Source organism: Protomyces lactucae-debilis, assembly GCF_002105105.1.
Source record: "Protomyces lactucae-debilis strain 12-1054 chromosome Unknown BCR37scaffold_7, whole genome shotgun sequence".
Classification (NCBI taxonomy): Eukaryota; Fungi; Ascomycota; class Taphrinomycetes; order Taphrinales; family Protomycetaceae; genus Protomyces; species Protomyces lactucae-debilis.
This window is the reverse complement of record NW_024467999.1, coordinates 446,482-474,079: the sequence shown is the minus strand read 5'-3', so window position 1 is coordinate 474,079 and position 27,598 is coordinate 446,482. Positions and strand designations below refer to the sequence as shown.

Below are 27,598 nucleotides of genomic sequence, written 5' to 3'. Positions count from 1 at the left end.
TCGATGTGAGAAAGCCTCAAACGTGGGGTTGAGTCTATTCTACTGTACAGTCCAAGGCTTGCTCCAGTCGTTCGTGATCAGATGGCACACATGAGGCGAATTATGCTACGAGCTCAGTTACCTCTATCGCAACAGACTTCCATCGAGCCAGGCCTTCCACATGGCAAATGCATTGGCTGGATCCTCCTCAGGAACCAGATGACCAGCATTGTGGAATCGCATATACACAAGATTCTTTGCGCGCCACTTTACGCCTCCTGCCCACGTAACAGGAGCACCTTGAGCTGCCTTGAACTGACTTGATCCAGACCAAGCGAGGTGATCTAATACTGACTCGACGCCGCGATAATTGACCACATAGTCATCTGTTGATTAGCTACAATTGTATCAAGCAATAGCACCAGCACTCACGCATTCCCACGTACAGCAGCGCTGGAATCTTTGAGTCCAATAGATCTGCGAGTACCAGTGCACTGTTCTTGAATGTGTCACCACTCGTTTCAGCGCCTGCGTTGAGTGCGTCGTTATTGCTGTGAAACGTGCTAGTGCCAGCAGACTTGATGAACGTGCCCGTGTCAGCGCCAAAAGCTAGCCTGACCTCGTCACGCTGCAAGAACTTTTCGGCTGTTGCAGGCTTTGGGTCGCAAGCTCCTGACTTGTCTGGGCAAATACGATTCATGTTGTAGATGTCATTGCCAGACTGATAAACTGGAACATACATGTCCGAACCACAAGTGTCATATGCGATGCGTCCTGCCTTTTCACGTTCGCTACCTTGCGTCGGCCCGTTCAATTGGGTGTATGCTGCCCAAAGTGCTTTGCAGCGTACTGAAGCGGCCTTTAATGTTGCGCAGACAGATTGATTGAAGAGGGCCTTGCCACTGGCAAATGGTGGAACACAGGCGTAATCATAACCCGACGGATCCTGTAAAGCAGGGTAGAAGAACCCACCTCCAATGACAACAAACTTCAGGGGAATGAGGTGAGAAGGATGTTTCCTGTTTGCCCGGACTACCTCTGAACCTAGCCACGGGATCCACTTGCCTGCGTAGGACTCCCCAGTGATGTGGAAGTCCAATGGCTTTAGCGCTGGGAAAGCTTTGTAAAAGAGATGAAGCAGAGCGACCATATCTTCTGCCGCACGTTGGGCGGTGCTCACGGGGTCAGCGCTTGTGCTAAAGGAGTAACCAACACCAGCACTTGTATTAGCTTTGAGTTGTGCATAGAAGCGTGACGTACGGTTGGTCCACATAGAGAACGCTGGCAACCTTATTCCAAGAATAAGGATTAGCTTTGGTGGATTTGTCGTTGATGAGACAAGGACCATGTTCAGAAAGGAGGCCGTAGCTGAGGCTGCTTGTGCCAGGACCTCCCTGTAACCATAGTGCAACAGGATCATTGAGAGGCTTGGATTGCGATTCGAAAAAGACGAAGTACAAGTTTCGCTTGCCATGGTCGAAAGAGAAGTAGCCTGTATGGCCGGCCCCTGCTCCATGACAGACATTGCCAAGCTTGGTGTCTGTCTTCTTGATGCGTAACACTGAACCTGGGTGAAGATCATCTTCGATCTGCCACTCGGTCTTGCATTCAGCTGGTCGAGGAGTGGTGAAGGTGCACGAGTCTGCAGTCTTATTAAAAAGCACAGCACCTGGGTTGCGGCTATCAGAGAAGATGGCCGCAGCCAAGTGACTGAAAAGGAGTGGCGTCCAGTACATCCTGGTTCCGAAGGGGCGGCTGCAACTTCAAAGTAGTGAGCAATTACAAGTAGGCTGTTGACTCTTTATATCGCGGATGACCCCTGATCACCACCTTTGCAGTACGTGTAATTTCGCGAGCACTCCGATTGCTCCTGCTAAGCGCGACCTGTCGTAAAAGCCAGGCGTCTTTTGGCGGTGCCTCACATTAGGATCATCCACAAGAGATCAAAGCGAACAAGTCGTTTATGCGCATCAGTCGTCTGCCATTGAACTACGCAACAGGACAGCTTGAAGAAAAGTCCTTGGGAAGAAATAATGTAGAAGCTTTGTGTGGCACTCCCAACGCTGATCTCAACACATGGGTGGCACACAAGAAGGAGGCGAGCAAAGCTTCAATAAGCCCAAACAGCACGTTTATCGCATGAGAGTCCCATCCAACCAGCCTTTCAATAGCTGGAAAGCGTTCACTGGATCGTCTCTGGGGACGAGATGGCCAGCCTTTTCGAACAGCACGTAGAGCAAGTTCTTTGCGCCCCATTTGACTCCGCCTGACCAACCGAAGGGAGCATTCTGTGCGGCCTTGAATTGATCTGACCCAGACCAGACGAGTTGATCTAGGACTGCCATGCTGCCAACGAAAGGGACTCGAGCATCCACTGTTGATTGTCAGTAAAACTTACACCAAAAGACAATACATACACAAGCCCGAATAAATCAGAACAGGAATGCCAGCATCCAAAAGCCCTGCTACAGTTGGTCCAGTGTCGAGACCCTCATCTCCGCTGTATTCGGTTGGAGTTTGGATCTTGTCATTGAACGCGTGAAAGACGCCGGAGTCTGCCCCAAAAGCAGCTGCAACCTCGGAACGCTGCAAATACTGTTCAGCTAGCGAAGATTTTGGATCGCAGTCTCCCGACTTGTCTGAACAATGACGGCTGACCAGGTACATATCCGTTCCGCTCTCGCGAATGGCAGGATACAGCTCTCTGTAACAAGCATGCAGTGCCTCTTCTGCAGCCTGACGTGCAGCGCGCCCTTTTTTGCCACCCAAGCGAGTGTACTTTGCCCACAACGCTTTGCAATGAGTTGCCGCAACTGACATGCTAGCGCATGCTGTTGCATTGACGAGAGTTTTGACAATGGGATGAGGTTTGAGGCAAGCATAGTCATAAATTGTTGGATCCTGCACAGCTGCGTTGAGATATCCGCCTCCGATGACAATAGAGCTCAAGGGAATGTGATTTGCTTTTTTATACTTCTTATTTGCATCGAGCACCTTTTTGGCCAGAGGGGGAATCCACTTGCCTGCATAGGACTCACCAGTGAGATGAAGTGGGTTCTTCTTCAATCCCGGGAAGGCCTGGTAGAACAGATGAAGCAACATGACCATGTCATCTGCTACCTGTGAGGTGGTGTCCCGGGGATCTGCAGTCGTGCTGAAGGAGAAGCCGGTGCCAGCACTTGTATTAGCTTCAGATTGAATGAAGGGAGAGGGACGAACGGTTGATCCACATAAATCATATTGGCAAACTTGTTCCAAGAATAAGGATTGGTTTTTGTGGATGTGCCGTCGATGAGACAAGGGCCGTGTTCGGCAAGGAGGCCGAAGGGAAGACTGCTTGCACCAGGACCTCCTTGCATCCAGATGGCAACAGGATCCTCAAGAGGTTTGGATTGAGACTCGAAGAAGATAAAGTAGATGGTGCGTTTATCATGGTCAAAGGAGAGGTAGCCTGTATAGCCGCTCCCGGCACCTTCACAGACATGGCCGAGCTTGGTGTCTGCCTTCTTGATGCGTAAGACTGCGCTGGGGTAAATGGGATCTTTGATCAACCACTCAGTCTTGCATCCGGCTTGCTGAGGAGAGCTGATACACGAGTCTGCAGTCCCATTAATCTGCGCAAGACCTTGACTGCGGCCATCAGAGAAGATGGCTGCAGCCAAGTGACTAAAGAGGAGGGGCGTCCAGTACATTTCAACGGCCACAGGTTGGTGAGTACTGAGACTGCATTCGCGAGCAGGCGTCCACTGACTTATAGAGCAAATTTCCCCTGAGTTCCATTTCTGCAAGTCAACCCCTGCCAAGGACTTGACGTGGCCTGCTGAGTCTAGACTCAAATTCCGTGAAGAAGGCACATGTTGATGAAGCATAGTCTCGTGACTTGTCATTGGGTCACGCGACAGGATGGCTTGGAAGAAGGGGCTTGATGAAGAAAAGAGGTCAGCGCGATTGCGACGCGCCCTGCACGGAACACAATGATCCTAAGCAAACAGCTTTGTCACAGAAAACGGAAGCAAGAGAAACTTTGATATACTTGTCGAGCATGGTCATCAGGCCCTAAGTCCGTCGATCCAGGCATTGAAGATCTCAAAAGCACTGGCTGGATCGTCCTCAGGGACGACGTGGCCGGCGTTATTGAAGAGCACCCAAAGAAGGTTCTTAGCTTTCCATTTCACTCCGCCAGACCACTTGGTGGGAGCCTTTTGACCGGCCTTGAATTCTGCTGATCCCGACCAGACAAGCTTTTCCAAGGCAGCTTCAATGCCACGATGGTTGACAATATAGTCCACTGTAGCTTGTTAGAATGAGGTGCATCAATGGAGAATACTTACGCATGCCTGCATAAAGCAACATGGGAATGCCAGCCTCTAAAAGCTGTACCAACAGTGGGCCAGCATCGACGAATTCATCTCCGCTGTCTTCGCTTGCCTTCCGAACATGTTCATTGACACCATGATACTTGCCAGGACCTGCTCCAAACGCAGTAGCCACGTCCAAACGCTGCAGAAATTGTTCAGCTGCAGCACCTCTTGAATCACAGGATCCGGATTTGTCTGGACAGTGACGATCGATATTGTAGATGTCCAATCCAGCGTCGAACACAGCCGTGTACATGTCATCGACGCATGTGTAATATGCGTCACTCCCGACCTTCTGAAGTTTGCCGCGATCGTTCGTGCCGCCCAGGCTAGTGTATTTTGCCCACTTTGCCGCGCACTTGATCGCAGCGTCTTTCAGAGTTGCACATGCCGTCGCACTGAGAAGTGGTTTGCCCATGGGATACGGTTCAAGGCAAGCGTAATCATAACCCATTGGGTCCTGAACAGCCGGAGAGAAGTAGCCACCTCCAATAACAACAGAGCCCAAGACAATCTGATTGGATGGATCATGTTTGTTGGCATCGAGAATCCCCATGGCGAGCGAAGGAATCCACTTGCCAGCGTAGGACTCTCCAGTGAGGTGAAGCTTGTTTGCCCTGAGTTGTGGGAAAGCCTTATAGAACAGATGGAGCAACATGATCATATCGTCTGCTGCGCGTTGAGCGCTAGCAACGGGATCTGCAGTTGTGCTGAAGGAGTAACCAACACCAACCCTTGTATTAGTTTGTCGTTGAATCAAGAGAGAAGGACGAACGGTTGATCCACGTAAAGGAAGTTGGCGGCATGATTCCAAGAATAAGGGTTGTACTGAGTTTCCTTGTTGTTGTACAGAGAGCAAGGTCCTGTCTCGAGAAGGAGGCCGTACCTCGTGCCGCTTGAACCAGGACCTCCTTGCAACCAGAGTGCAACAGGGTCTTTGAGGGGCGAAGAGCGTGACTCGAAGAATGCGAAGTAGATGTTGCGTTGACCACGATCAAAGGAGAGATAGCCTGTATGGCCGGCCCCGGCACCTTTACAGAAATTGCCGAGCTTGGTGTCTGTCTTGTTGATGCGTAAGACTGCCCCGGGATAGATGCTATCTTCAATTAACCACTCAGTCTCGCATCTGGCTTGCTGAGGAGAGCTGACACACGAATCTGCAGTCTTTTCAACCTGCACAGCACCTGGCTCGCGGCCATCAGAGAAGATGGCTACAGCCAAGTGACTGAAGAGGAGGGGCTTCCAGAACATGCTGTATTCAGAAGGGCCTTTACTGGAGTCCGACGGTGCATTCTCAGGTAGGGTGCCGCCGATTTTTAGCATCAATGTCTCCTGAGCAAGTTGGTTGGAAACCGTCTTGCGAGGACCCCTATCTCTAGCATACTAGCGCGAACAACAAGCGGAATTCAATCACATTGCGCGATTTGCCCGAAAAAGGCCTAGACCATAGCATGTAGCAGTCGAGCACATGAGTAGACGCAAGCTTGAGGCGTTTGCTAAGCTTTGCTCGTTGAGTCATTGTGGACAGTGAAGGTGCAGGCTTTTTTGTTGTTGCGACAGCGCGCGGACAACAAGATGGGCTGCTCAACCCCTGCCAAGTACTTGGCGTGGCCTGTCGAGTCTAGACTCAAGTTTCTTCACGAAAGGAACACCTTGATGAAGCATAGTCTCGTGACTTGTCATTGGACTACGCGAAAAGATAGCCTGAATAATAGAAGGGGCTTGATGAAGAAGAAGAAAGGCAAGCCTAATTGCGGCGCGCCCTGCACGGACCATAATGATGCTTGGCAAACAGCTTGCCATATAAAAGGGAAGCAAAAGAAGCTTTGAGGTGCTTGTCGGGCGTGGTAATCAGGCCCTAAGTCCATCAATCCAGGCATTAAAGATCTCAAAAGCACTGGCTGGATCGTCCTCAGGGACGACGTGGCCGGCGTTATTGAAGAGCACCCAAAGAAGGTTCTTAGCTTTCCATTTCACTCCGCCAGACCACTTGGTGGGAGCCTTTTGACCGGCCTTGAATTCTGCTGATCCCGACCAGACAAGCTTTTCCAAGGCAGCTTCAATGCCACGATGGTTGACAATATAGTCCACTGTAGCTTGTTAGAATGAGGTGCATCAATGGAGAATACTTACGCATGCCTGCATAAAGCAACATGGGAATGCCAGCTTCCAAAAGCTGTCCCAGAAGTGGACCAACATCGACGAATTCGTCTCCGCTGTCTTCGCTCGCCCAATAAACGACGTCGCTGAAGGCATGATACTCGCCAGGACCTGCTCCAAACGCAAAAGCCACGTCCGAGCGCTTCAGAAATTGTTCAGATGCGACACCTCTTGGATCACAGTCTCCGGACTTGTCCGGACAGTCCCGATCGATCTTGTAGAGGTCCAATCCAGCATCAGGCACAATTTGAACCAAGTCATCGTAGCAACTGTTAATGGCGTCAGTTCCGACCCTTACACGTTTGCTGCGATCGTTTTTACCCCCCAAGCTAGTGTATTTTGCCCACTTTGCCGCGCACTTGATCGCATCATCCTTCATCTTTGCACATGTCGTCTTATTGAAAAGTGGTTTGCCCAAGGGATACGGTTCGAGACAGGCGTAATCATAATTCTTTGGATCCTGCACAGCCGGAGAGAAGTAGCCACCTCCAATGACAACAGAGCCCAAGACAATCTGATTGGATGGATCATGTTTGTTGGCATCGAGAATCCCCATGGCGAGCGAAGGAATCCATTTGCCAGCGTAGGACTCTCCAGTGATATGAAGCTTGTTTGCTCGGAGTTGTGGGAAAGCCGTATTGAACAGATGGAGCAACACGATCATGCCGTCTGCTGCGCGTTCCCTGCTACCAACGGGATCTGCTTTTGTGCTGAAGGAGTAACCAACACCAATGCTTGTATTAGCCTGGGAATGAATTTAGAGAGAAGGTCGAACGGTTGATCCACGTAAATGGTGTTGGCGGCATGATTCCAAGAATATGGATTGAACTGGGTGGTTACATTGTTGTAGAGAGAGCAGGGTCCGGTCTCGAGAAGGAGGCCGTAGGCCGTGCCGCTTGTACCAGGACCTCCTTGCAACCAGAGTGCAAGAGGGTCTTTGAGAGGCGAGGAGCGTGACTCGAAGAATGCAAAGTAGATGTTGCGTTTACCATGGTCAAGGGAGAGATAGCCTGTATGGCCGGCCCCAGCACCTTCACAGAAATTGCCGAGCTTGGTGTCTGTCTTGTTGATGCGTAAGATTGCGCCGGGATGTTTGCGATCTGTGATCAACCACTCAGTCTTGCATCCGACTTGCTGAGGAGAGCTGAGACACGAGTCTGCAGTCTGCTTCACTTGCACAGCACCTGGCTCGCGGCCATCAGAGAAGATGGCTGCAGCCAAGTGACTGAGGAGGAGAGGCGTCCAGTACATGCTTACTTCAAAGAGTCTGCTGGAGTCTGACGGTGCATTCTCAGGTAGGCTGCCGCGGCTTTGTAGCATCAATGTCTCCTGAGCAAGTTGGTTGGAAACCGTCTTGCGAGGACCCCTATCTCTAGCATACTAGCGCGAACAACAAGCGGAATTCAATCACATTGCGCGATTTGCCCGAAAAAGGCCTAGACCATAGCATGTAGCAGTCGAGCACATGAGTAGACGCAAGCTTGAGGCGTTTGCTAAGCTTTGCTCGTTGAGTCATTGTGGACAGTGAAGGTGCAGGCTTTTTTGTTGTTGCGACAGCGCGCGGACAACAAGATGGGCTGCTCAACCCCTGCCAAGTACTTGGCGTGGCCTGTCGAGTCTAGACTCAAGTTTCTTCACGAAAGGAACACCTTGATGAAGCATAGTCTCGTGACTTGTCATTGGACTACGCGAAAAGATAGCCTGAATAATAGAAGGGGCTTGATGAAGAAGAAGAAAGGCAAGCCTAATTGCGGCGCGCCCTGCACGGACCATAATGATGCTTGGCAAACAGCTTGCCATATAAAAGGGAAGCAAAAGAAGCTTTGAGGTGCTTGTCGGGCGTGGTAATCAGGCCCTAAGTCCATCAATCCAGGCATTAAAGATCTCAAAAGCACTGGCTGGATCGTCCTCAGGGACGACGTGGCCGGCGTTATTGAAGAGCACCCAAAGAAGGTTCTTAGCTTTCCATTTCACTCCGCCAGACCACTTGGTGGGAGCCTTTTGACCGGCCTTGAATTCTGCTGATCCCGACCAGACAAGCTTTTCCAAGGCAGCTTCAATGCCACGATGGTTGACAATATAGTCCACTGTAGCTTGTTAGAATGAGGTGCATCAATGGAGAATACTTACGCATGCCTGCATAAAGCAACATGGGAATGCCAGCCTCTAAAAGCTGTACCAACAGTGGGCCAGCATCGACGAAGTCGTCTCCGCTGTCTACGCTCGCCCAATAAACGACGTCGCTCATGGCATGATACTCGCCAGGACCTGCCCCAAACGCAGCAGCCACGTCCGACCGCCGCAGAAATTGTTCAGATGCAACATCTCTTGGATCACAGGATCCAGATTTGTCTTGACAGTAACGATCGATCTTGTAGATGTCCAATCCAGCATCAGACACAATTTGAAACAAGTCATTGTAGCACTTGTTAAATGCGTCAGTTCCGACCTTTACACGTTTACTGCGATCGTTTTTGCCCCCCAAGCTAGTGTATTCTGCCCACTTTGCCGCGCACTTGATCGCATCATCCTTCATCTTTGCACATGTCGTCTTGTTGAAAAGTGGTTTGCCCAAGGGATACGGTTCGAGGCAGGCGTAATCATAATTCTTTGGATCCTGCACAGCTGGAGAGAAGTAGCCACCTCCAATGACAACAGAGCCCAAGACAATCTGATTGGATGGATCATGTTTGTTGGCATCGAGAATCCCCATGGCGAGCGAAGGAATCCATTTGCCAGCGTAGGACTCTCCAGTGATGTGAAGCTTGTTTGCCCGCAAATTTGGGAAAGCCGTATTGAACAGATGGAGCAACACGATCATGTCGTCTGCTGCGCGTTCCCTGCTACCAACAGGATCTGCTTTTGTGCTGAAGGAGTAACCAACACCAATGCTTGTATTAGCCTGGGAATGAACAAAGAGAGAAGGACGAACGGTTGATCCACGTAAATGGTGTTGGCGGCATGATTCCAAGAATATGGATTGAACTGGGTGGTTACATTGTTGTAGAGAGAGCAGGGTCCGTTCTCGAGAAGGAGGCCGTAGGCCGTGCTGCTTGAACCAGGACCTCCTTGCAACCAGAGTGCAAGAGGGTCTTTGAGAGGCGAGGAGCGTGACTCGAAGAATGCAAAGTAGATGTTGCGTTTACCATGGTCAAGGGAGAGATAGCCTGTATGGCCGGCCCCAGCACCTTTACAGAAATTTCCGAGCTTGGTGTCTGTCTTGTTGATGCGTAAGATTGCGCCGGGATGTTTGCGATCTGTGATCAACCACTCAGTCTTGCATCCGACTTGCTGAGGAGAGCTGAGACACGAGTCTGCAGCCTGATGCACCTGCGCAGCACCTGGCTTGCGGCCATCAGAGAAGATGGCTGCAGCCAAGTGACTGAAGAGCAGGGGCGTCCAGTACATGCTTACTTCAAAGAGCCTGCTAGAGTCTGACGGTGCATTCTTAGGTAGACAGCTGCCGCTTTATAGCATCAATGTCTCCTGAGCAAGTTGGAAACCGTCTTGCGAGGACTCCTATCTCCAGCATGCGCAGCATGCTAGCGCGACCAAGAAGCGGAATCTAATCACATTGCGCGATTTGCCCGAAAAAGGCCTAGACCATAGCATGTAGCAGACGAGCACATGAGTAGACGCGAGCTTGAGGCATTTGCCAAGCGTTTGCTCATTGGGTCTTTGTGGACAGTAGTCAGTAGAGGATCTGGAGGTCCAGGCTTTGATTTGTTGTTGCGACAGCGTGCGGGCAACGAAACAGCAAAAAAAGCATTTTCATGCAAGCCAGCAGCCAGCATCAACAAGGCGCCAGGGATCATCTGGTGGGACGAGTGTGTTACATTGAGGCGCTTCACCATCATGGGCATTCCATTGTACAGAGAGTCTATCAATGCCTCAAAACCAGGCAATGGTGGCCTTGTCGTCAAAGTCCCCGCTAGCTGTCCCTACGTAGAAGCATTCGCGGCGCGACACGAAGAAGGCACAGGGTCAGGCGCGTCACGGGCGAGAGCACAGGCGACTGCATTGAGACTTCAGGCACAACATCACCACCACCACCATCATCACCACAATCAACAACATGCTCGTGTGGCGCGGTCGCAGGAAGACGATGACCGCCAAAGGCGACTTTACCTCTCTGCGCGACGGAATGGCGCGCGGGTCCAAACATTGACCGCTGCACAGAGTCGGTCTGGTTCATCAAGTGGGGACGAAGGTGACGAGGGTAGAGATCCTGGTGTGATGAGTGCACAGGTGGATGGGATGGACATTGAGATGCATATGGACATGCAGACTGGAGAAACATGGACGACGCCTGCTGAGCGAGATCAGTCTGTGCCCCGGCAACGACACAGAGCGCGTCAGGTGCCTGTGCTGTTGCGGCAGTCGCCGGCGTCCAGCTCGAGTGGTGAGGCTGGTCTGATGGTTGAAGCTGCAACGGGCACATTTACCGAAGAGGAGCGGCGGTCGATGCGGGAGGAGCTGGCGCAGCACGGCGAGAGGTAGGCTTGCGATGTACAATGAATACTGAACTAGTACTTGTCCTGTGCATGCAACAAGAGTGGCCAGCTGATCTGGATCTTGCCGGTGTTCTTCTATGGAGCAACCTTACCACGAGTAATATGCCAAAAGAGATGCTAGAAAGGAGAGAAAAGAGCCTGCTATAAGGGACGTCGTGCTCAGCTGCGACTATTGTCAATGCCAATCCCGGACCATGCTAATAAGGTTCAGTTTGGTCATGGACAACGTCCCCAGGTCTTTCGATGTGTATCTCACCCAAGGATTGCCTTCAGTGCGCTCTTCTACCTCTGGTGGCCAGATGATGGTCGCAACTGCTTCAAAGACCTGGAGACCTTGGTACAAGCATGCTAGGATTATGAGCACCTTAGAGGTGATTTTGCAGCTCCTCGTTAATACTTCAAGCACCTGAGCACGACCACGGATTGGAGAACGTTCAGATCACCTACTGGGCATTCAGAAAGTGCAAATGCAGAAGCGGCACTACTGACCACTGAGAGATACAGGAGGTAGTCGACGTCAGTCAGTTCAGGACTGTTGACGCGACTGCAAACAACGGCTGGCCACTAGAGGTTTATGGCAGCAAATCGGCTTGAGGACTAGCAAGATGCGATATGACAGAAGGGTCACAAGTCAAGAAAGCAGATGGCGCTAGCCTGTGATACGGGGAGTCTTAGGCAGGCAGTTGGAGGTAGTCGGAGTCGAAAATTCTCACGCTCTATTGCCCGGAACTCCGCACTTCGATCCCCCACAAAGACATTACAATACCATTACATCTATCCATTGAGTACAGCTGGACAGACAGCATGACGACAGGCCACAGGAACAACATCAACGATATCTACGCAGCAGATGACCCGCGTCTCGTCCACTTCCCTTCGCGTCGTTCCGTCGTTCATTCCTCCAAAGGCATGGTCAGCTCAACCCAACCCCTTGCAAACGAAGCCGGCTACAAGATCCTCGCTGCTGGTGGGAATGCAGCAGATGCAGCGGTAGCCATTGCTTCTGCCCTGAATGTAACGGAGCCCTCATCAACAGGTATCGGCGGTGACATGTTTTGTCTCTACTATGATGGCAAGACCCAGCAAATCAAAGCCCTGAATGGCTCAGGACGCTCGCCTGCTGCATTATCTCTCGAGAAGCTGCGTGAGCTTGGTGTCGAAGGTTCAGAATTAGCGTTCGATTCTATTCACTCCGTGACCGTGCCTGGTGCCTGTGCAGGCTGGTTCGATACCCTCGAATTGTTTGGCAGCAAGAAAGTGGATATGAAGCAAGTCCTTGCACCGGCCATTGACCTTGCACGCAATGGATTCCCCGTGAGCGAGATTTCAGCCTATCAATGGGAGAACTCTGAGAACTTCATCAAAAAGGCATCCCCAAATGGTCATGAAATCCTCAGCAAAACGAGAGAGGGTCATGCTCCGCGAGCTGGAGAAATCATGAGAAACCCAACACTGGCAGATACATTCGAGACGATTGCCACAGAGGGAAAAGATGCATTCTACAAAGGCCGTATTGCAGAATCCATCATTGAGCTCGTGACGTCTCTAGGTGGTCTTATGACGATGGAGGATTTGGCCAACCACACATCTACACCATGCGACCCCATCTCAACAGAATACAACGGCTTGAATGTCTGGGAGCACCCGCCCAATGGGCAAGGTATCATTGCGCTCATTTGTTTGGGTCTGCTGCGAGAGATGCAAGAGAGTGGACAAATCAAGTCACTCAGTGAAATGGAGCACAACTCGCCAGAGTACCTCCATGTTATTATCGAATGCCTACGTCTAGCTTTTGCAGATGGACGATACTACGTTACTGACCCACGATTCATGAAAGTCACACCAGAAGAACTTTTGTCGCCAGCGTACTTGCGCCAACGCGCAAAGATTTTCAATCAGGAGAAACGCGCAGACATTGAACATGGCTCACCGGCAAATTCGAGCGACACCGTGTACTTCTCAGTCGTTGACAAGGACGGTAATGCTTGTAGCTTCATCATCTCGAATTACGCGGGATTCGGCCATGCCAGTGTTCCTCGAGGCTGCGGCTTCACAATGCAGAATCGTGGCTGCAACTTTGTGTTGCGGGAAGGTCATCCCAATGCGCTCGCAGGTGGCAAACGTCCCTACCATACAATTGTACCGGCAATGGTGACCCGTGCAGATGGTTCCTTGTGGGCGAGTTTCGCTTGTATGGGCGCGTGGATGCAGATGCCAGGACAGGTTCAAATTCTGGCGAATATACTGCATCATAAAATGACGCCGCAGGCAGCACTCGATGCGCCTCGTGTATGTCTCGGTGTTGCAGTTGAGAATGACGATGGTCTGATCGAGTCCAAGGTTTACTTGGAAGAAGGCATACCGGAAGCGACTGTGGAAGGACTCAAGAAGCTCGGTCACAACGTCGAGGTGGTGGAAGGTTGGCATCGAGGTCTCTTTGGCAGAGCACAGATTATTCGCCGGCATGTAGATGCTGATGGCACTGCTGTCCTGAGTGGTGGAAGTGACCCGAGAGGTGATGGCGCATCGCTCCCTTGTCCATAAAATGCAATTAGAGTGCACGTCGATCTAGAAGACAAATGGGTATATTCATGGTCAATTCCAAAATTCGACTCGACCGTGTCTCGTCGCAAACGATCTTGCCGCCATCTTCGAGGCGAACGAGCCATTCTTGAGGCTCGGCAGTCTCGTTAGGATCAGTGGAGCTACTGCGTATCAAGAATTGATCGGGCTTAACCTGAATCGTCAAGTGATGCTGCACTGCTTCTGTTTGCACAGCGTCGAGCGATTTCAGAAGCGCTGATTGAACAGCCGCAGTCCGTATAGGGCCTTGTAGCAGTGTCGCTACCTCACGTGGATGGCTAATGGGCCAACGAGAGACTTGTTTCAAATCGGGTGCATCGATCTGCACATCAAAGCCAGTACGCTCGCCGCGCTCGTTGTAAATGCTCACATGGCGCTGCTCGAGCGTAATCTTCTCTGCCGTCAGCGATGAGGGTGGGTCAATGAAGAAAAGTGGCGGGTCTAGCACCAGTGTATACCGCAACGAAGGATTCGCCTGACCATCACCATCCTCTGTCCATTGACCATCCTGCTTCCAGTGTTCTGGAAACCTTGCAGCTGTCGTTTCTGAGGGAGTCTGCTCTTCCACTTCGAGTGTTGCTTTGTAGCAAATATTTGCTGCCGGCGCAGCTTCGAGGTAGATGAACGAGATGCCGACTTGAGCATTGCCATCAAGCTTCGTATTCGGAAGGTCAGATTGGAGTGCTTCATAGAGTGCTGTTTGCTTGGCATAAAGATGCACGCCGTATGTGGACGACAGACGATCATTGCGAGCAAGCCGTTCCAAATTTAATGCTGCAAGTGTCGTATCGCCTTGCTGCAGGTTGTCAAGCAAGACTTGGCCTGCTGGTAGTTCCTGCTGGGAACCGTCAGGATTGGCAAGTACTACAGAACAGCCAACAATACTCCCTGCCTTGAAAGTGATATCGATCACAAGCATGTTGCCGGTCATAGACAGTGTTTGTCCGTCTGCGGTTGCATCATCGGCGTAGCACTCCAGACCCAGCTTTGATGCAAGTCTGCGAAAATCTTGTTCTAGCGGTGATGTAGATGAGCTTGTCGCAGGACCCACGCAGAGGAAGTGTTCCAAACGACTAGCATCGCGTGCATGACTGTTCAGCTGAGCAAGGACTGTTCTGCTGGTGGCAGGGAGTGTGCAATTTGGGACATTGGCCAAATCCTTGAGCTTTGCATAGGTGTTTGTCATCAGCACTGACAGATTGATAGTGCCTTCTAGCAGCTGCCCTCAGTCACGGGCTGCTATGTCACGGGCCGCTATTGCCTCCAATGGAAGCTGAAGATGGAGCTCAAAAGGGCCAAAGTCTTAAGCTGGCGCCGGTTGCCCGCGTGGTTGTACCAGCCTCTTCGCCCTGCAAGCGACAACCAGACGCTCCCTGCCATCAGGACAAGACTCCAGCGCATCTCGCATTGCACACACCAGCATCTCTACTCTATACAACAGCAGCGCAGTCGCCTCTCCCTGAGACCCATACACCACCAGCTTTGACTGCGCACCGAGCGACTTGGCGATGAAGGAACCTGCCGCCAGTATATTCACCCCACCCTCTCTACACATGAACTTTGCTGACAGCCCTTCTTAGACATCGAGCCGGCCTTCATCAGTAAAGGTGCGGCGTCCTATATCGCATCAACCTACAATGCCGGCCACGCAGCAGGGCCCGCGCCAGAACTCAGCCTGGACGATGTCTGCTTAGAGACTTGCAACTCCTTCCTCGATTATCTCCTAGCCATGATCATCCGCGATGCCAGATCCACCAGCCTCCAAACGCTCAAGGGAAGTCTCGCTCGAGTCTTGGATTCAGCGCTCGGTTACGTAGCGCTCAACGAAGCACAAGCCGAATTGGAGACGTACCGCAACCAGGAGAATGGGCAGGGTCGACAATTCCCAACGGAAGATGCATCGGATGCCAAGAATCCTGCGCATTTCGACGTAGAGGGAGTTTGGTCGCAAGCGCGCATTCGATGCATGATTTACTCGACCATTGGCGAGAAGGAGGAAGCAGACTTCCCAGTGATTGAGGACGACGAAAGCTCAGTGACGCCCCCGGTGGCCATCTTCTTGACGGCTGTCCTTGAATTTCTGGGTGAACACATCCTCGTCACAGCTGCCCGTTTTGCGCGCAATAGGTTGGGTCCATCGACATCGGGCAAGCTCACATCGAATGACTTGGATCGTGGAATCCGTCTCGACAAAGTCTTGGGCAGCATCTGGCAAGGCTATCTTCAGCTCTTGCCCAATCCAGAATTACTGACGTCGCCTCCTTCGAGGGAGAAGGAAGTGAAGCAGACTGCGTCTCCAACGCGGCCCGCTGCTTCGTCCTCTCGAGCATTGAGTCCGCCGCCACACATGAGCTCGTTGAGTGCAATCCCAGAAAAAGATGCCATCTCGGCGGTGTCCTCAACAGGCAAGCAGTCAACGGTAGTTGCACCACCTCTCGCGTATGATACCGCTCCCCGCAAGTCGGACGCTTCCGTCTACTCGGCAGTGACACGCGATATATCTCCTGGCCTTTGGTCTTCGCGAGCCAATTCAACCAGTGCACAAGGTACTGGTTCTCCGACAGCAGAAATCCAAAAGGCAACGATGTGGTCGAAGCAAGAACATGTGGCTGCTGCGCAATTGCGTGGCCTGGACGAGGTCAGACAGACGCCACCCACGACGCCCCTGCAAACTCATGAATCTGATATCTTTGCGTCGAGTGCAAAACGTGAAGCAAACGCCAAATTGGAAAGCCCACAGACTGGATCGGGTGTGGTGACACCAAGAAAGGGTGTCACGTTTGGCGTCCAATCACCCAAGATTGGTATCGTCGAAAAGTTTGGCAACGTGGCCCAGGAAAAGTCAATGCAAGAATTCAGTGGGCGTACTCAGGGTCTTGGCTTATCAATGCCGAGTCAAACAGAGCCAGATTCGGACTACGGACGCTTCATGCAGTCTGAGAAGCTGCGTCTCGGGGATAGTCGCGATGCACAAGATATTGAAGCACAACGAATGCGGGTCATTGCTATGCGCGAAGCCACCATTGCAGAGCAACAAGCGGCGAGGCCAAAAACAACGCCTCGCGCCAACATGTCACCGCCGAGCGATTTGTTTGTGGAAGCCAAGCCCAGGCAATCTGTATCGTTGGAGCCTAGGGAGGCCCGTGGTGGAGCATCTAACACAACAAGACTCGCTGTGTTCCTGCGTAATACCGGACCTGACGACGTAACTGTCAAAACAAATGTTCCCGCGGCACTCAAGACTGAGACTCTGACTCGATCACCAATTCGACAACCTCTTGAAGAAGAAACAGATGATGAAGATGCGGCGCTTTTCGAGGGTGTGACCACAACAAAACGCACAAAGGGCGGCGTAAACCCTCGCGAATCACTCGCAGAGTTCTTGCAAAGTGTACCGCCGCCAATCAACAATGGTGCTGCACTACCCGATCCTGTCTTGGTTGACACGAAAGTCAAGGGTCCTGTCATACTTGGCAAGCCAATGGAGGATGATGGCTTGATTGCTGGACCTGCTTACGCGAATCTCCCCGCTGGTACTGGAAAAGTGGAGGTTGGCACAACGGCCAGTGAGGCAAATGCGGCTGAGTTGGCGAGAAAGGAACAGCTTGAACAAGAAACCGCGCCGTCCAACAACAGAAGATCCTCCGGCTTGCTCAAAATGCTGAGTCCTACTACACCGGATCGTTCTGGTTCTCGTATGGCGGTGACCTCGCCGCGATCCCCGACGACTCCCGTCTCAGGGAAACGACGAACGCTCCCTCTCGTGTCCCCCTTCATGCCCGCGAGTAGCTTCAAATCCGCGCTTAGTGATCGCGGTGATGACGATGAAGACACTGGTGACGCAGAAGAAGACGAATACTATGATGACGACTCGTTGTATGGACTGCCTCGGCGGAAGCAGCCTCAGCTGGAATCGCTTGCCGACTTTTTGCGAAATGCACCACCTCCCGGTGCCACGACGCCGCCTGCAGCGGAAGCCTCACCTCAAGCGAGGCGAAAGTCTTCGGTCGCTCAACGCATCACATCCCTCTTGGGCAGCAATAAGAAGCAAGACTCGCCTGCTCAGGCCAAGGAGGATCGAAGCGTGTCGCCGACAACGCCATCGAGGCCGAATCACCGACCGCTTATCACAGGCAACGCTGCTCCTCAGCTGTAAAAAGAAGTATTCGCATATTCAGCCACTCAGACTTTGCTCACCCGTTTAATGAGACATCCTCCATAGATGCGCATGTAGTAATTGAGTTGTACACTGTACAGGTTGACACTGGCCCGATGACAAATAGTCGATCTGAAGACCCTTGCACACCGACGCATCAAACCCAAATTGAGAAAGACGTGGGATCTCGCCATCTTCATGCAGTACAGGCCTTCGTTGTCATCATGAACACGACAGAAATGGGTGCGAGCGCTTCGCCCGACATGAGCATGTCTCAAAGCGGTGACGATCCAATGACGGCGAGTATTGGCGCTTCAACGCAAAAACCACCATCCAACTTTCGAGCGTGTCGCGTGTGCAAGGCTAGGAAAGTCAAGTGTGTGCCGGGCCCTGAGGGACATGCTTGTGCGTATTGTCAAAGACACGGAACAGAGTGTGTACAGATCGAACCGCAAGTGAAAAGGCGAAGAACTGGCAATGTCGGAGAACTCAAGGCGCGCATTGAACAGCTTGAGGGCAGGCTGCAGCAAGCTATGGATGGACCACTGTTAGAACGCCGCCGATCTATGTCGCCTGGGAGACACTTGCGTCCTTTATCAAGGAAACAGAGCGCTTCACCACGCTTTGCGCATGCTGGATTCGATACGCAGAGTCCTGTTTTGCCGCCTTTGCCGATCAACAACAACTACTTCACTATGCCTGCTGCTGGAACGGAAGCAACGTCAAGTATAGCTCCGTATCCGCCTATGGGGCCACCAGCACGGTTGTTCGAGTCTTGGCAGGTCGGCAGTGCAACAAATACAAGTCCAGCGAATTACACACCTGCAGTCTTGAATAGTAATGCGCACAGAGATGCGACATTACCGCCGCCTAGTGCTCTTCGCAGTATCATGGAGCCACTTCCTTCTGCGAGTGCTCTTCGACTCAATCGCACAGGGCAGCCCCCAACCTCTTCCGCACGCTCTGAGCGGCCAAAGCAGGATGGCGACGACGAAGGAAGCGTTGGATGTGCTGCAGACATACAAGCAGATCGATTGCTTGGCCCTCTGAGTACCTTTGATGATCAATTCTTCGACCTGTGCCTGCAACAAGGCCTCGCAAATCAAGATGCCAATGCAGAATTACCACCTGAGAAGCGTGTCTTTTGGAACAGCCTCAGTAGACTCTCCTCTGGCGCGCTCTCCATCTTTCGCATCTCCTTTCCCAATAGCGTCATTGGGAATTACAGTCGTGCTGAGATTCCCGAAGAAGCGGCGAATGAATTTGCAGCGTGGCAACGACTGTATGGTGACCGCTTGACAGAGCTATTCATGACACACGTTGCACCGCGTGTCATTTCCCGAACAACGTCAAAAGCACATTTTGAGGAGCTCATGACGAGAAGCTACAGCTTTCCCTGTGCAGTCTATGCCCTGGCGGCATGTTGCAATACGGACTGGACTGTACCACAGCGCATTCGTCGCGGTAATGCCTTTCATCGGTTTGCGGGAACCTATTTTCGTACGTCTTTCCAGATCATGGGCATTTGCTGACATTAAAGAAAGGGAAGTGTACCCAATCACAATGGATTCGCTAAAGACCTTACTGCTTCTCTCTGAATATCCCGTTCAGTATGAGAACCTTCTACTGACATCTTGGTGCGTTTCTTTTGCATTCGAACTCAAGCTGCATATTGATCCAGAAGACTGGGCTCTACCAGAAGATGAAAAGTACCAAAGACGTGTCATCTGGTGGTACATTGTCATGCGAGATCGTATCTCGAGTATGACGAAAATGCAAGTACTCATCACAGACGATACACATGACGTGCGCCTGCCGGATCTGCGCTGCCGTTATGATTTATGGCTCGTCGCCTACATAAGCATTTGCAGTATCGTTGCGCGCATGGTCACGACTCTCTACAGCGTCCGTGGCATTCGCACGCTGAATGATCACCCGGAAGTCTCTGCAGTCGTGGCGAAACAACTTGTTGCAGAGCTCGAGGTGCTCAAGAATCAAGTACGCGATTCCTATGCTGAGCAAGCAGCCGTTACGGAGCAAGACCCAGAGATTTCGCCAGTCTTGGTGCAAATCTCCCATTTGCATATGCGCTTAATTATTGAAGGCGCCATCATCAATGCACATCGACCTTTCTTGCAGTCCAGTAAACTCAGTGTCTTTGACTCTCTTGATCACCAGCGAAGACTCGTCAAGGCCTGCAACGACTATGTCGACTTGATTGACAACATGGATCCTGTGTTGTGCGACGAGCTTTGGCCATGGACCATTGCCATTCTGAACGTCATTGTATCAATGGTTCTGCTTCGTCTGCTGATGCTTTGCCCAGACGTTGCTGTGCAGCAAAAGGCTAAAGTAGCGCTCGAGACATTCCTTCGTGCTTGCAAGCGATTCGGTAAACGTTGGCATTTCGCTCGTGTTGGTCAAGGTGTTGCGCGTTTCGCCAATACCATCACTGGAACACAGGCATTTGCAGCATACACGCACCATGAATCAGCTGAAGAAGTCGCAGCGGCAGAAGAAGTCGTTGCTGCAGCTGCTGCTGCTGCTGCTGCACAACCATCGAATGGTAGTGCTGGTGGACAAGGTCCTTGGCCTCCCTTTGACTACAATACCCGTGCAGCATTCATGTCGGCGCCTGCCGTGGGCGGCACGGATGATATTGGTGATTGGGCGGCACTGCTGGCCGGTGCCGGAATGGACTCGCTCTTCCTTGCAGGCAATTGGGGAATGTAAGTCCCCTGCCCTTATTCAAGAGCGCTTTGGCCACAACAATTCTTTTTATTTGAGCATTGAATGTGTATTAAACTATGTTCAATCCTCGTCCCTGTATGTAAATGCCGGCTGGATGTGTTCAATACATAACAATTTCACCCTCAGCAATCGTCCGTCCCTCCAACGCACTTTTCGCTATCCGCGGCGCTGTTGACGGTTCTCCTGGCTCGCTCGTCAAATCTCTGCTCCCAAATCGTTGCGCCTGCGCATCGAAATGTTGTCTGAATTGCGCCATCTCGTCAAAGTAAGCCTTTTGTAAGTCTGTCTTTGCAATGGGATCCGCCTCAATATCTCTCTCTTGGTCCGGTATCGCGGATGAGGCGAAAGGCAGCTCAGAGATTGTACCGGTTGGGAATTGTTGTTCAAAGGACCGTATTTGTACCAGTGTGTCTGTTTGGTAGAGGTCTTCCCATTCGCCACGACGTTGCTGAAAGGCACCGAGACGTTGCTCGAAACTAGCAGCGAGTGGTGAGGTGGGCGCAAGCCAGTCTGATGTATCTTCCATATCCCTCAAGTCCAGTGCATCACCACCAAATCCACTGGACACAACACCTGGAAAGGTCATACTCATGGGTGAGAATCCAGCTGGAAAGGTTGAACCAGGTGGTGGTGATGTGGGACTTTGCATGGTTGAGACTGCCACTGAGGAGAATTGATCCTTCTCATCGCCCGTCATCCCTGTTGGAGCGTCCATGGTGCGCAACGACTGACGTCGTTGAAAGAGGTTGGCGAGCGCACGCGGTACGCAGGCGCAGAGGAATAATAGGTACATGGTACACTGTGAGAGTGACATCCATCGATTTTGACGCCAATGAGCAAGTGCTGGATCAATCACTTCATGGTCCCACGTAAAAATGAAGCTAAGTTGAAGGATGGAAACGCTGATGCACACGAGGCCCATGAAGAGCATGGTGAAGCCAACAATCTTGAATCGGCTGGAAACTCTCCAAACGAGAGGGACACCGACGCAGGTGACGAGGCCGGTGGTTGCACAGGCTACCAAGCCTTGCACAATGAAAAAGACGCGCTTGTCAATGCAATGACTCGATGCCCAAGTCTGATCTTCCAGCCCGGTACTGAACTTGTCAGAGATGGGCAAACATCGAAAGGCGCTAATGAAGGCCGTTGAAATATTGAACACCATGACCACAACGACACCAAGTGTCAGCCATTTATACCAAGATCGATTGACGAGTTGTGAGGCTTCAAAAAAGTTGATGGCGAGCGACAACTTTGACAAGGCTAGCCCGGCACGGACCAAGATAGCAAAGGCATAAAAGAGTTGCTTCTGGACGCGCTCCATTGCCAGTTCTGCGGCCAAGTTTGTATCATCGTATGCGCGCAGGTTTCCTTTCCCTGCCATGACAAGCAGGAGTATGAAAGATGCCAAGACCAAGCTTGCGGCCAAACTAATGATGGCGGTATCGATGATCGCCAGGGGTGAGCGGAGCATGCTTCTGTGTATCCGGGCAGTGAAGAATACCGTAGAGACAACAAAAAGAACGGTGCTCGGCGCAATGAGGGCTGCGGTCCAGTCCATCATGGTGTCGTGTCGCTAAGGAGTAAGCCTAGAGCCGCTTGATCCGTTCCGTCCAGGCCAATTTGGCGATGTACAGTTGTCGAATCGAAGGCCAGGGACAAGCCAAGAGGGTGTCGAGTCGTTGGGTGACGGATAGCAAGAGGGCCGAGCACAGAGACTTCTTATAAACACGCTGTCGCTCAAAAGTACTTCAACAAACCGGAGAAAGCCGTTAAGAGGAGAGAGTCCAGCTCTTGCAAACCTCCCGTTGCTCGTCGAGCGTAGCGTACGCTCTTGTCTCCTGAGCCCGGAGCCAATCGTAGCCGGCGCTCCCTCTGTTTGTCGTTGAGGGGCCTTTGACCAGATGGGCCTGTTGATTGTTGGAGCGGCCTAGGGTGGTTGTTGCTGGGATTGAGGTGAAGAATGAATGATGGCAGAGAGGGCGGTGTGTTTGGTTATGTGTTGTTTGTCTCTCGTACGGTGTGCGATTGCAGGTGCCAGGCGACCATGCTCGTTTGAGGGAATCAAGCTTGTCTCAAGTAGGGGCCGGGCCAGGGTGTCGCAGCAGTGTCGCCTTGTCGCAGTCGCATGGAGGGGCAGGCAGGCGGCGCGTCTAGATTCCCTTCTCTCTGGCCAACGGGACATCCGCGGGGGAAGTATCAGTAGCATTACTAGTATACAACTGGTTCCTATCAGCCAGGCAGGCTCCATCTGTACTCAATCTCCAGCCAGGACACACACAGACACTGCTCCTGACTGTGACACTATCTAATATTGTCTATGTGGCTGCAGCAGCTGACAGTGCTGACAGTGCTGACACTTCATATGCGGGGCCACGTTCCGCTCCCATTCGCCGAGGTCTCGCTTCTGAGACTCGCTACCAGAATTGATCCTTCTGGCAGACAAACCCCGGAGGCTGCGGGCCACAATGGCCAGCAATCGTCATGAGCAGCTGATTAGTGACAGTGATAAGTAGTCAGACTTTAAAAGGTGACCAATGGCAAAGTGACAACGAGAGGGCCCCGGAACCTACGTGATTGCCCCAAGCCTTCCAACGGTACATGCACGATGGCGACATCGGATCAGGGACAACGTGAGTTCAAGATCATGCTCATTGCGCTAGTCATGCAGACAGGGATCGGGCGTCGAAGCGAACATGGATATGGACATGGCAAAAGTCTGGCAAGACAGTATCCATTGAGGCAGGTCTGACCTGGAAAATCTGGTAGATGAAGCGTCATGAAGGATGAGCAGACCTGAGACGTTCAACCTGAGCATGGCAGGACACGGCCAACTCAAGTCTGCCAACGATATGACATTGACAAGTTGACTAGCCTTTGACAGGTCGAAGATCATGGGACTAGCACAGTGCGCTTATGTCAGCTCAGTGTAGACTCAATTGCTATTGTATCAGTGCCAAGCAGAGCGTATCAATCGAGCCTAGACGCGCTTGACGGATGCCTCCTCCTTCTTAAGCAGCGCAAGTAACTTTTCTTCCAGGTATGCAGGCAATTTCACAATACCATGAATACTCGCCGGCCGAAATGCTTCTTTCATGGCCCGAAAGCTCCCCGCAACGACTTGACCATGTTCAATACGCACAGTGCCAATAATATCCTCTGGGTACGGAATGCGACCATAGTCCGGTGGGTTCTTTTCATCAGCGATATGCAAGTGCCCTGAATCTTGCGTCGCTGCGATTGCTTGTAAGATGGGATCTTCATGTGCATGAGCAAGACACACTTCCTCTAAAGCTTTGAGGAAAGCTGGGTTATGTTCAAAGTGTCTGGGTTGTGTCAAATCAAGGTCATTGCCTGCCTTGTTGAGCGGACACCAACCGACAATCGAACGAGAGCGCGGACTGGGCTCTGATAGATAGGAGACAGCAGCACTTTTACCGTCTTTCTGCTTGGTGACGTGCTGGAAAGTTGTCAGCGAGATGCCTTGATATCATGGTTGAGCGTACCACATGTGGGTATGCCGGAGAGGTAAACAATCTAGCGTGGCTCGAAGCAACAGAGTAGAGTGATCTACAGCGGAAGAGCTAGTCAACGGTCAGCGAATGTGTAGAAGCGAGCCATCAACTATAGTACCTGCATTGTCAAGTGTGTTGTGAAGGATTCAGCAGATCAATCGCATTTCATGCGATCGATGCTTACATCATCATCTATATTATGCTAAATTATGCTAAATTATGCTTTTTCATGCTTTGCCAATCCTTCAGCAAGTCTCATGACATCTCGCTCGAGTGTACGACCCTGAGCAGGTACTTCGCTTAGGAGTTGCAGAGCCTGCTGCACGCCCTCGCGATCTTGGCCCTGTTCACCCTCATCCACCTCATCAATCATCCTTCTAACACGTCTGCGTGCCTTTGTATCCAATATGCACTTGTTACTCTTCATCTGTTCAAGACACCATATCATACCAGCGATATCCTTGAGTTTCGAATAGCATTGCACAAGCACGAGGCAAGCGACCACATCGAGCAATAATCCCGTTGATGCAACCACTGCGTTTCTCAGTAGGCGAATGGCAGCAAAGAACTGGCCATCTCGATAAAGCTTCACTGCAGCCGCTGTGTATAGCTGAGTACCCGGCCGATCATCAAACACGATGCATGCTTGGAGTAACTGCTCCACCTCGCGCTCTAGTTGAGGGCCTGTACCCTGAAGTAGAGCGAACAAGGATGTATGAGTCTTCTCTGACGTTTGGCCTGGCAATGTAGTCATGTACGCATAAATCTCGCGTGCGTACTTGAAGCGTCGTTTTTGAACAAGGCCATGGAAGATGGCATAGAGAAGCGACAGGGGAGGACGCACGCCACGTCGTCGAACGGAATTCAGCGCAACAGCGGCACTCCTGAAGTCTCCCTCGCCAATGAATGCTTTGATTTCATCCCGTTGTCGAGCAAATCGATCCCTGCCACGCATACTCGTCGCCATGGGGATCTCCCAAGACTCTGCAGACCTGAGGAGGCTAGCGGCGACGCGGTCAGGTACTGTCTCATGCGCTGCCTGTTCAAGCTCGCGAATATGTGCACGGATGGCGACCGCAGTACTCTCATCTGGGCAGATCGTGTCGTCAAAACAAGCCATCAAGTCAGGTATACGTTCATAGTCGCGCTGCTTCAGGATAGCGTGCAGTAGTACATTGAGAATCGCCGTGTTCAGGAGCAATTTTTCTTCCTCGAAAATCGTGTACAGCGTCTCAGAAAGCTTGTCCCAGTCGGATTGCTTGCATGCGCTGACCAGAAATGGCAGATAGGTCTTGATGGACCGCGGAATTTCGAGATCACGCATACGCTGTAACCAGTTTTGAGCTTCCTGCCAGTCGTGCTGCTGCAGGGCATCGTGAATAAAGGGGCCAAATGAGCTTTCTGTGGCAAGCCCATTGGAAAGCACTCGATCCAGGTATGTACATGCCTTTTTTCTATTTCCCAGCTTGAGGTATGCACTGATGAGTGTGTTGTAGCTAATGATGTCCTTTCCAACCTCGACTTGAGCACGCATATCTTCAGCTTGGTTGAGTAAGTCACTGTCGACACTACCGAGGCGAGCGCCTTTGAGTAACACATTGAATGTCGAGGTATCTAGCTTGTCGCTGTTTAGTTGAAGTAGCTCGCCAACAGTATCGATGGCTGTCGCGACATCACCACACAAGACGAGTCCATGGATGATGGTATTGATGCGCCATGTGGACGCAGATGCAGGCGAGTCCACCAAGTCCAGCGCAAGCTGTCTTAAGAGGGCTGCGTTCCCCTGATACGCCTCTGCACGGCAATAGAGGTCAAATGACCATTCGTTCAATGGTACATCATGCACAAGGCTTTGCTTGTACAAGTGTACGATGGTAGCCCAGCGTTTTCGATACTTGGCTGCTGTCAGGGCACTGAGGTATTCGTCTGCTGACCAATGTTTGATGTCAAGTAGCTTGTCATTCGCCAAAGGCGCCGCTTTTTTCGTCGCTGTCGGTATCTTGCGGCTAGACGTCGTAGATGCTGCCTGTAGAGCTTTACGAAATAGAGGCCAGACCGAGGAAACGGTCGATTCTGTATGCGCATGCATTCGCCGACATCTTGATTTTGACACGGCGGCAGCTCCAGCAGGCGGCGAGCTGACGATCGCCCGCAGGAAGCGAAGGCATGCCAGAGAAGGCGCCCTCTCGATCATACAATAGACGGCCCTTGCATCCTCTGCTGACTGGCTCTTCCCTTGCAAAATGCTCGTTGAGTTTGCTGCTGCTGCGACAAATTTGAACGGGAAACGCGACCGCAAGCACAAAACCAACAACGGCGCGTGCCAACAACACATGCGCACATCCATGTGCAGAGCATGCTGCAGCTGAGGCTCTGAACTAATTATGACGGCGCAAAACGAGATCATCGAGTTTTCATGCATGTACACGCCGGACGTGACGCAGAAGAGGAAGAAATGGCACGACGGCTTTCTCAAGTGGCATACCTTCAACTCCCATGCTCTCCTCTACAGTCAGGAGCGTCAGCAGGTTGATTGCAAGTTCTTTCCAAACAAGAAGATAACAAGCGACATGGAGCTCTCTTTCGCACGAAACTTGGTGAGTATTGGAGACATGCTCGTGACGACGCATGCGAATCTCGAGAATATCATTCGGCAACCGACAGAGACGCCTGCAAAGGGAGCCCTTGTCCATGCAAGACATCTCATGTCGAGTGTGCAACGTTCGGGCGCGTATAAAGCGCCAACTCGAACGCCAACGGGTATCGCTCAAACAAAGCGCATCTACCCGTCTTGTGCGAGTCAAACACCTTTGCATGCGCGGCATATTGTCATGACGCCCAAAGAGATGGTTTCGGTGCAAAAGGCTGTACAAACGCCTCTGCCTGGCAAGCGCAAACTGGATAACATGCTCAACAAAAAGGCAACTTTAGTGCCAGAGCCAGAATCCCCTGCTATGGTATTACCACTGTCGCGTTCAACAAAGACAAACCGGTCATCGCTAGGAACAGTATCGAAGCGCGTGCAGTCCGACCAGTCGGCCAGTCCAGAGCCTGTTGATCACTTACTACCGGAAACGGTAGTCAAGGCAGCAAAGACTTCCAAGGCTTCAATCAAGCAATCACTCATAAATCAAGCTGAATCTTCCAAACAGCCAAGTGGCCCGAAGACACCGCGGCCACCAGTACAGGCAACCCTACAGACTTCGAAGCAATCCGTTGGCGACTCGCAGTGCCCCATCCTCGTGTCGACTGGCGAAAGCCCCCCAAGAACCACTATTAAGACTCTTCAGCGAAAAGAGCCTGCGCCTCGTATTGTGTCACTCAAACGCAAGGAACGTGGGCTTCTCTCTACGCGTTCTAGAGTCGCTCGACCTAAGCCAAGCGAGTCTCCTGGCAGAGATCGGTCTTCTTCTCCGGAATGTATTGAGATTGTCGCTCCAGTTCCACCACCAAGGAGAATGAAGAAGGCGCAATCAAGAAGTGAATCGACTGAGCGTCCCATATCAGCGCTCTCGAAAGTAGCACAAGGCCTTCGCACTGCTGCGGAACGAGACGAAGATAGAAGAGCCAACCGACTTCGCA

General features: G+C 51.8%; 12 protein-coding genes across 12 annotated transcripts; 3 read left to right on the top strand and 9 right to left on the bottom strand.

The window, feature by feature from the left end:
- Positions 1-39: 39 nt before the first annotated feature.
- BCR37DRAFT_282318 (Alpha/Beta hydrolase protein) lies at positions 40-2,044 on the bottom strand. Its single transcript, XM_040866833.1, has 3 exons — positions 1,240-2,044; positions 412-1,199; positions 40-365 (listed from the first exon to the last, which is right to left on the bottom strand). The coding sequence occupies exons 1-3, from the start codon at positions 1,713-1,715 to the stop codon at positions 124-126; spliced, it is 1,506 nt and encodes a 501-aa protein (XP_040726148.1). The 5' UTR covers positions 1,716-2,044; the 3' UTR covers positions 40-123.
- BCR37DRAFT_282483 (Alpha/Beta hydrolase protein) lies at positions 1,914-4,152 on the bottom strand. Its single transcript, XM_040866835.1, has 3 exons — positions 3,199-4,152; positions 2,397-3,157; positions 1,914-2,353 (listed from the first exon to the last, which is right to left on the bottom strand). The coding sequence occupies exons 1-3, from the start codon at positions 3,864-3,866 to the stop codon at positions 2,112-2,114; spliced, it is 1,671 nt and encodes a 556-aa protein (XP_040726147.1). The 5' UTR covers positions 3,867-4,152; the 3' UTR covers positions 1,914-2,111.
- Positions 4,029-5,588, bottom strand: BCR37DRAFT_386844 (Alpha/Beta hydrolase protein; the record flags this gene model as incomplete). Its single annotated transcript, XM_040870482.1, has 3 exons — positions 4,029-4,267; positions 4,311-5,071; positions 5,113-5,588. 3 exons carry the CDS (start codon positions 5,586-5,588, stop codon positions 4,029-4,031), a joined length of 1,476 nt encoding a protein of 491 aa, XP_040726146.1.
- A 600-nt stretch (positions 5,589-6,188) lies between these two features.
- BCR37DRAFT_392300 (Alpha/Beta hydrolase protein) lies at positions 6,189-7,748 on the bottom strand (the record flags this gene model as incomplete). The annotated part of the gene is made up of 3 exons (XM_040871132.1): positions 6,189-6,427; positions 6,471-7,231; positions 7,273-7,748. The coding sequence occupies 3 exons, from the start codon at positions 7,746-7,748 to the stop codon at positions 6,189-6,191; spliced, it is 1,476 nt and encodes a 491-aa protein (XP_040726145.1).
- A 333-nt stretch (positions 7,749-8,081) lies between these two features.
- Positions 8,082-10,014, bottom strand: BCR37DRAFT_284306 (Alpha/Beta hydrolase protein). Its single transcript, XM_040866842.1, has 3 exons — positions 9,430-10,014; positions 8,628-9,388; positions 8,082-8,590 (listed from the first exon to the last, which is right to left on the bottom strand). The coding sequence occupies exons 1-3, from the start codon at positions 9,903-9,905 to the stop codon at positions 8,346-8,348; spliced, it is 1,482 nt and encodes a 493-aa protein (XP_040726144.1). The 5' UTR covers positions 9,906-10,014; the 3' UTR covers positions 8,082-8,345.
- A 227-nt stretch (positions 10,015-10,241) lies between these two features.
- On the top strand, positions 10,242-11,431 carry BCR37DRAFT_378864 (uncharacterized protein). Its single transcript, XM_040869141.1, has one exon. The coding sequence runs from the start codon at positions 10,353-10,355 to the stop codon at positions 10,995-10,997; it is 645 nt and encodes a 214-aa protein (XP_040726143.1). The 5' UTR covers positions 10,242-10,352; the 3' UTR covers positions 10,998-11,431.
- A 347-nt stretch (positions 11,432-11,778) lies between these two features.
- On the top strand, positions 11,779-13,606 carry BCR37DRAFT_378862 (gamma-glutamyltranspeptidase). Its single transcript, XM_040869140.1, has one exon. The coding sequence runs from the start codon at positions 11,816-11,818 to the stop codon at positions 13,553-13,555; it is 1,740 nt and encodes a 579-aa protein (XP_040726142.1). The 5' UTR covers positions 11,779-11,815; the 3' UTR covers positions 13,556-13,606.
- Positions 13,563-14,780, bottom strand: BCR37DRAFT_392296 (uncharacterized protein; the record flags this gene model as incomplete). Its single annotated transcript, XM_040871131.1, has 1 exon — positions 13,563-14,780. The coding sequence occupies one exon, from the start codon at positions 14,778-14,780 to the stop codon at positions 13,563-13,565; it is 1,218 nt and encodes a 405-aa protein (XP_040726141.1).
- A 3,194-nt stretch (positions 14,781-17,974) lies between these two features.
- On the top strand, positions 17,975-20,483 carry BCR37DRAFT_392294 (uncharacterized protein; the record flags this gene model as incomplete). The annotated part of the gene is made up of 2 exons (XM_040871130.1): positions 17,975-19,250; positions 19,291-20,483. 2 exons carry the CDS (start codon positions 17,975-17,977, stop codon positions 20,481-20,483), a joined length of 2,469 nt encoding a protein of 822 aa, XP_040726140.1.
- A 118-nt stretch (positions 20,484-20,601) lies between these two features.
- Positions 20,602-22,065, bottom strand: BCR37DRAFT_386837 (uncharacterized protein; the record flags this gene model as incomplete). The annotated part of the gene is made up of 1 exon (XM_040870481.1): positions 20,602-22,065. The coding sequence occupies one exon, from the start codon at positions 22,063-22,065 to the stop codon at positions 20,602-20,604; it is 1,464 nt and encodes a 487-aa protein (XP_040726139.1).
- A 1,233-nt stretch (positions 22,066-23,298) lies between these two features.
- On the bottom strand, positions 23,299-24,153 carry BCR37DRAFT_378857 (uncharacterized protein). The gene is made up of 3 exons (XM_040869139.1): positions 24,135-24,153; positions 24,008-24,085; positions 23,299-23,961 (listed from the first exon to the last, which is right to left on the bottom strand). Exons 1-3 carry the CDS (start codon positions 24,138-24,140, stop codon positions 23,482-23,484), a joined length of 564 nt encoding a protein of 187 aa, XP_040726138.1. The 5' UTR covers positions 24,141-24,153; the 3' UTR covers positions 23,299-23,481.
- On the bottom strand, positions 24,078-26,437 carry BCR37DRAFT_378856 (uncharacterized protein). The gene has a single exon (XM_040869138.1). It carries the CDS (start codon positions 26,421-26,423, stop codon positions 24,234-24,236), a length of 2,190 nt encoding a protein of 729 aa, XP_040726137.1. The 5' UTR covers positions 26,424-26,437; the 3' UTR covers positions 24,078-24,233.
- Between the last annotated feature and the right edge of the window lie 1,161 nt (positions 26,438-27,598).

What these genes read in the sequence shown, in the direction of transcription:
- BCR37DRAFT_282318 (XM_040866833.1), bottom strand. Translation starts at nt 1,715, where the DNA reads ATGTACTGGACGCCACTCCTTTTCAGTCACTTGGCTGCGGCCATCTTC. An exon ending in GTTCTCTATGTGGACCAACC is followed by an intron (nt 1,200 to 1,239) that starts GTACGTCACGCT and finishes AGCTAATACAAG; the next exon opens with TGCTGGTGTTGGTTACTCCT. An exon ending in GCTGCTGTACGTGGGAATGC is followed by an intron (nt 366 to 411) that starts GTGAGTGCTGGT and finishes GCTAATCAACAG; the next exon opens with ATGACTATGTGGTCAATTAT.
- BCR37DRAFT_282483 (XM_040866835.1), bottom strand. Translation starts at nt 3,866, where the DNA reads ATGACAAGTCACGAGACTATGCTTCATCAACATGTGCCTTCTTCACGG. An exon ending in ATGATTTATGTGGATCAACC is followed by an intron (nt 3,158 to 3,198) that starts GTTCGTCCCTCT and finishes AGCTAATACAAG; the next exon opens with TGCTGGCACCGGCTTCTCCT. An exon ending in TCTGATTTATTCGGGCTTGT is followed by an intron (nt 2,354 to 2,396) that starts GTATGTATTGTC and finishes GACAATCAACAG; the next exon opens with TGGATGCTCGAGTCCCTTTC.
- BCR37DRAFT_284306 (XM_040866842.1), bottom strand. Translation starts at nt 9,905, where the DNA reads ATGTACTGGACGCCCCTGCTCTTCAGTCACTTGGCTGCAGCCATCTTC. An exon ending in ACCATTTACGTGGATCAACC is followed by an intron (nt 9,389 to 9,429) that starts GTTCGTCCTTCT and finishes GGCTAATACAAG; the next exon opens with CATTGGTGTTGGTTACTCCT. An exon ending in GTTGCTTTATGCAGGCATGC is followed by an intron (nt 8,591 to 8,627) that starts GTAAGTATTCTC and finishes CATTCTAACAAG; the next exon opens with CTACAGTGGACTATATTGTC.
- BCR37DRAFT_378864 (XM_040869141.1), top strand. Translation starts at nt 10,353, where the DNA reads ATGGGCATTCCATTGTACAGAGAGTCTATCAATGCCTCAAAACCAGGC.
- BCR37DRAFT_378862 (XM_040869140.1), top strand. Translation starts at nt 11,816, where the DNA reads ATGACGACAGGCCACAGGAACAACATCAACGATATCTACGCAGCAGAT.
- BCR37DRAFT_378857 (XM_040869139.1), bottom strand. An exon ending in CTCCGGCATACCCACATGTG is followed by an intron (nt 23,962 to 24,007) that starts GTACGCTCAACC and finishes ACAACTTTCCAG; the next exon opens with CACGTCACCAAGCAGAAAGA.
- BCR37DRAFT_378856 (XM_040869138.1), bottom strand. Translation starts at nt 26,423, where the DNA reads ATGATCTCGTTTTGCGCCGTCATAATTAGTTCAGAGCCTCAGCTGCAG.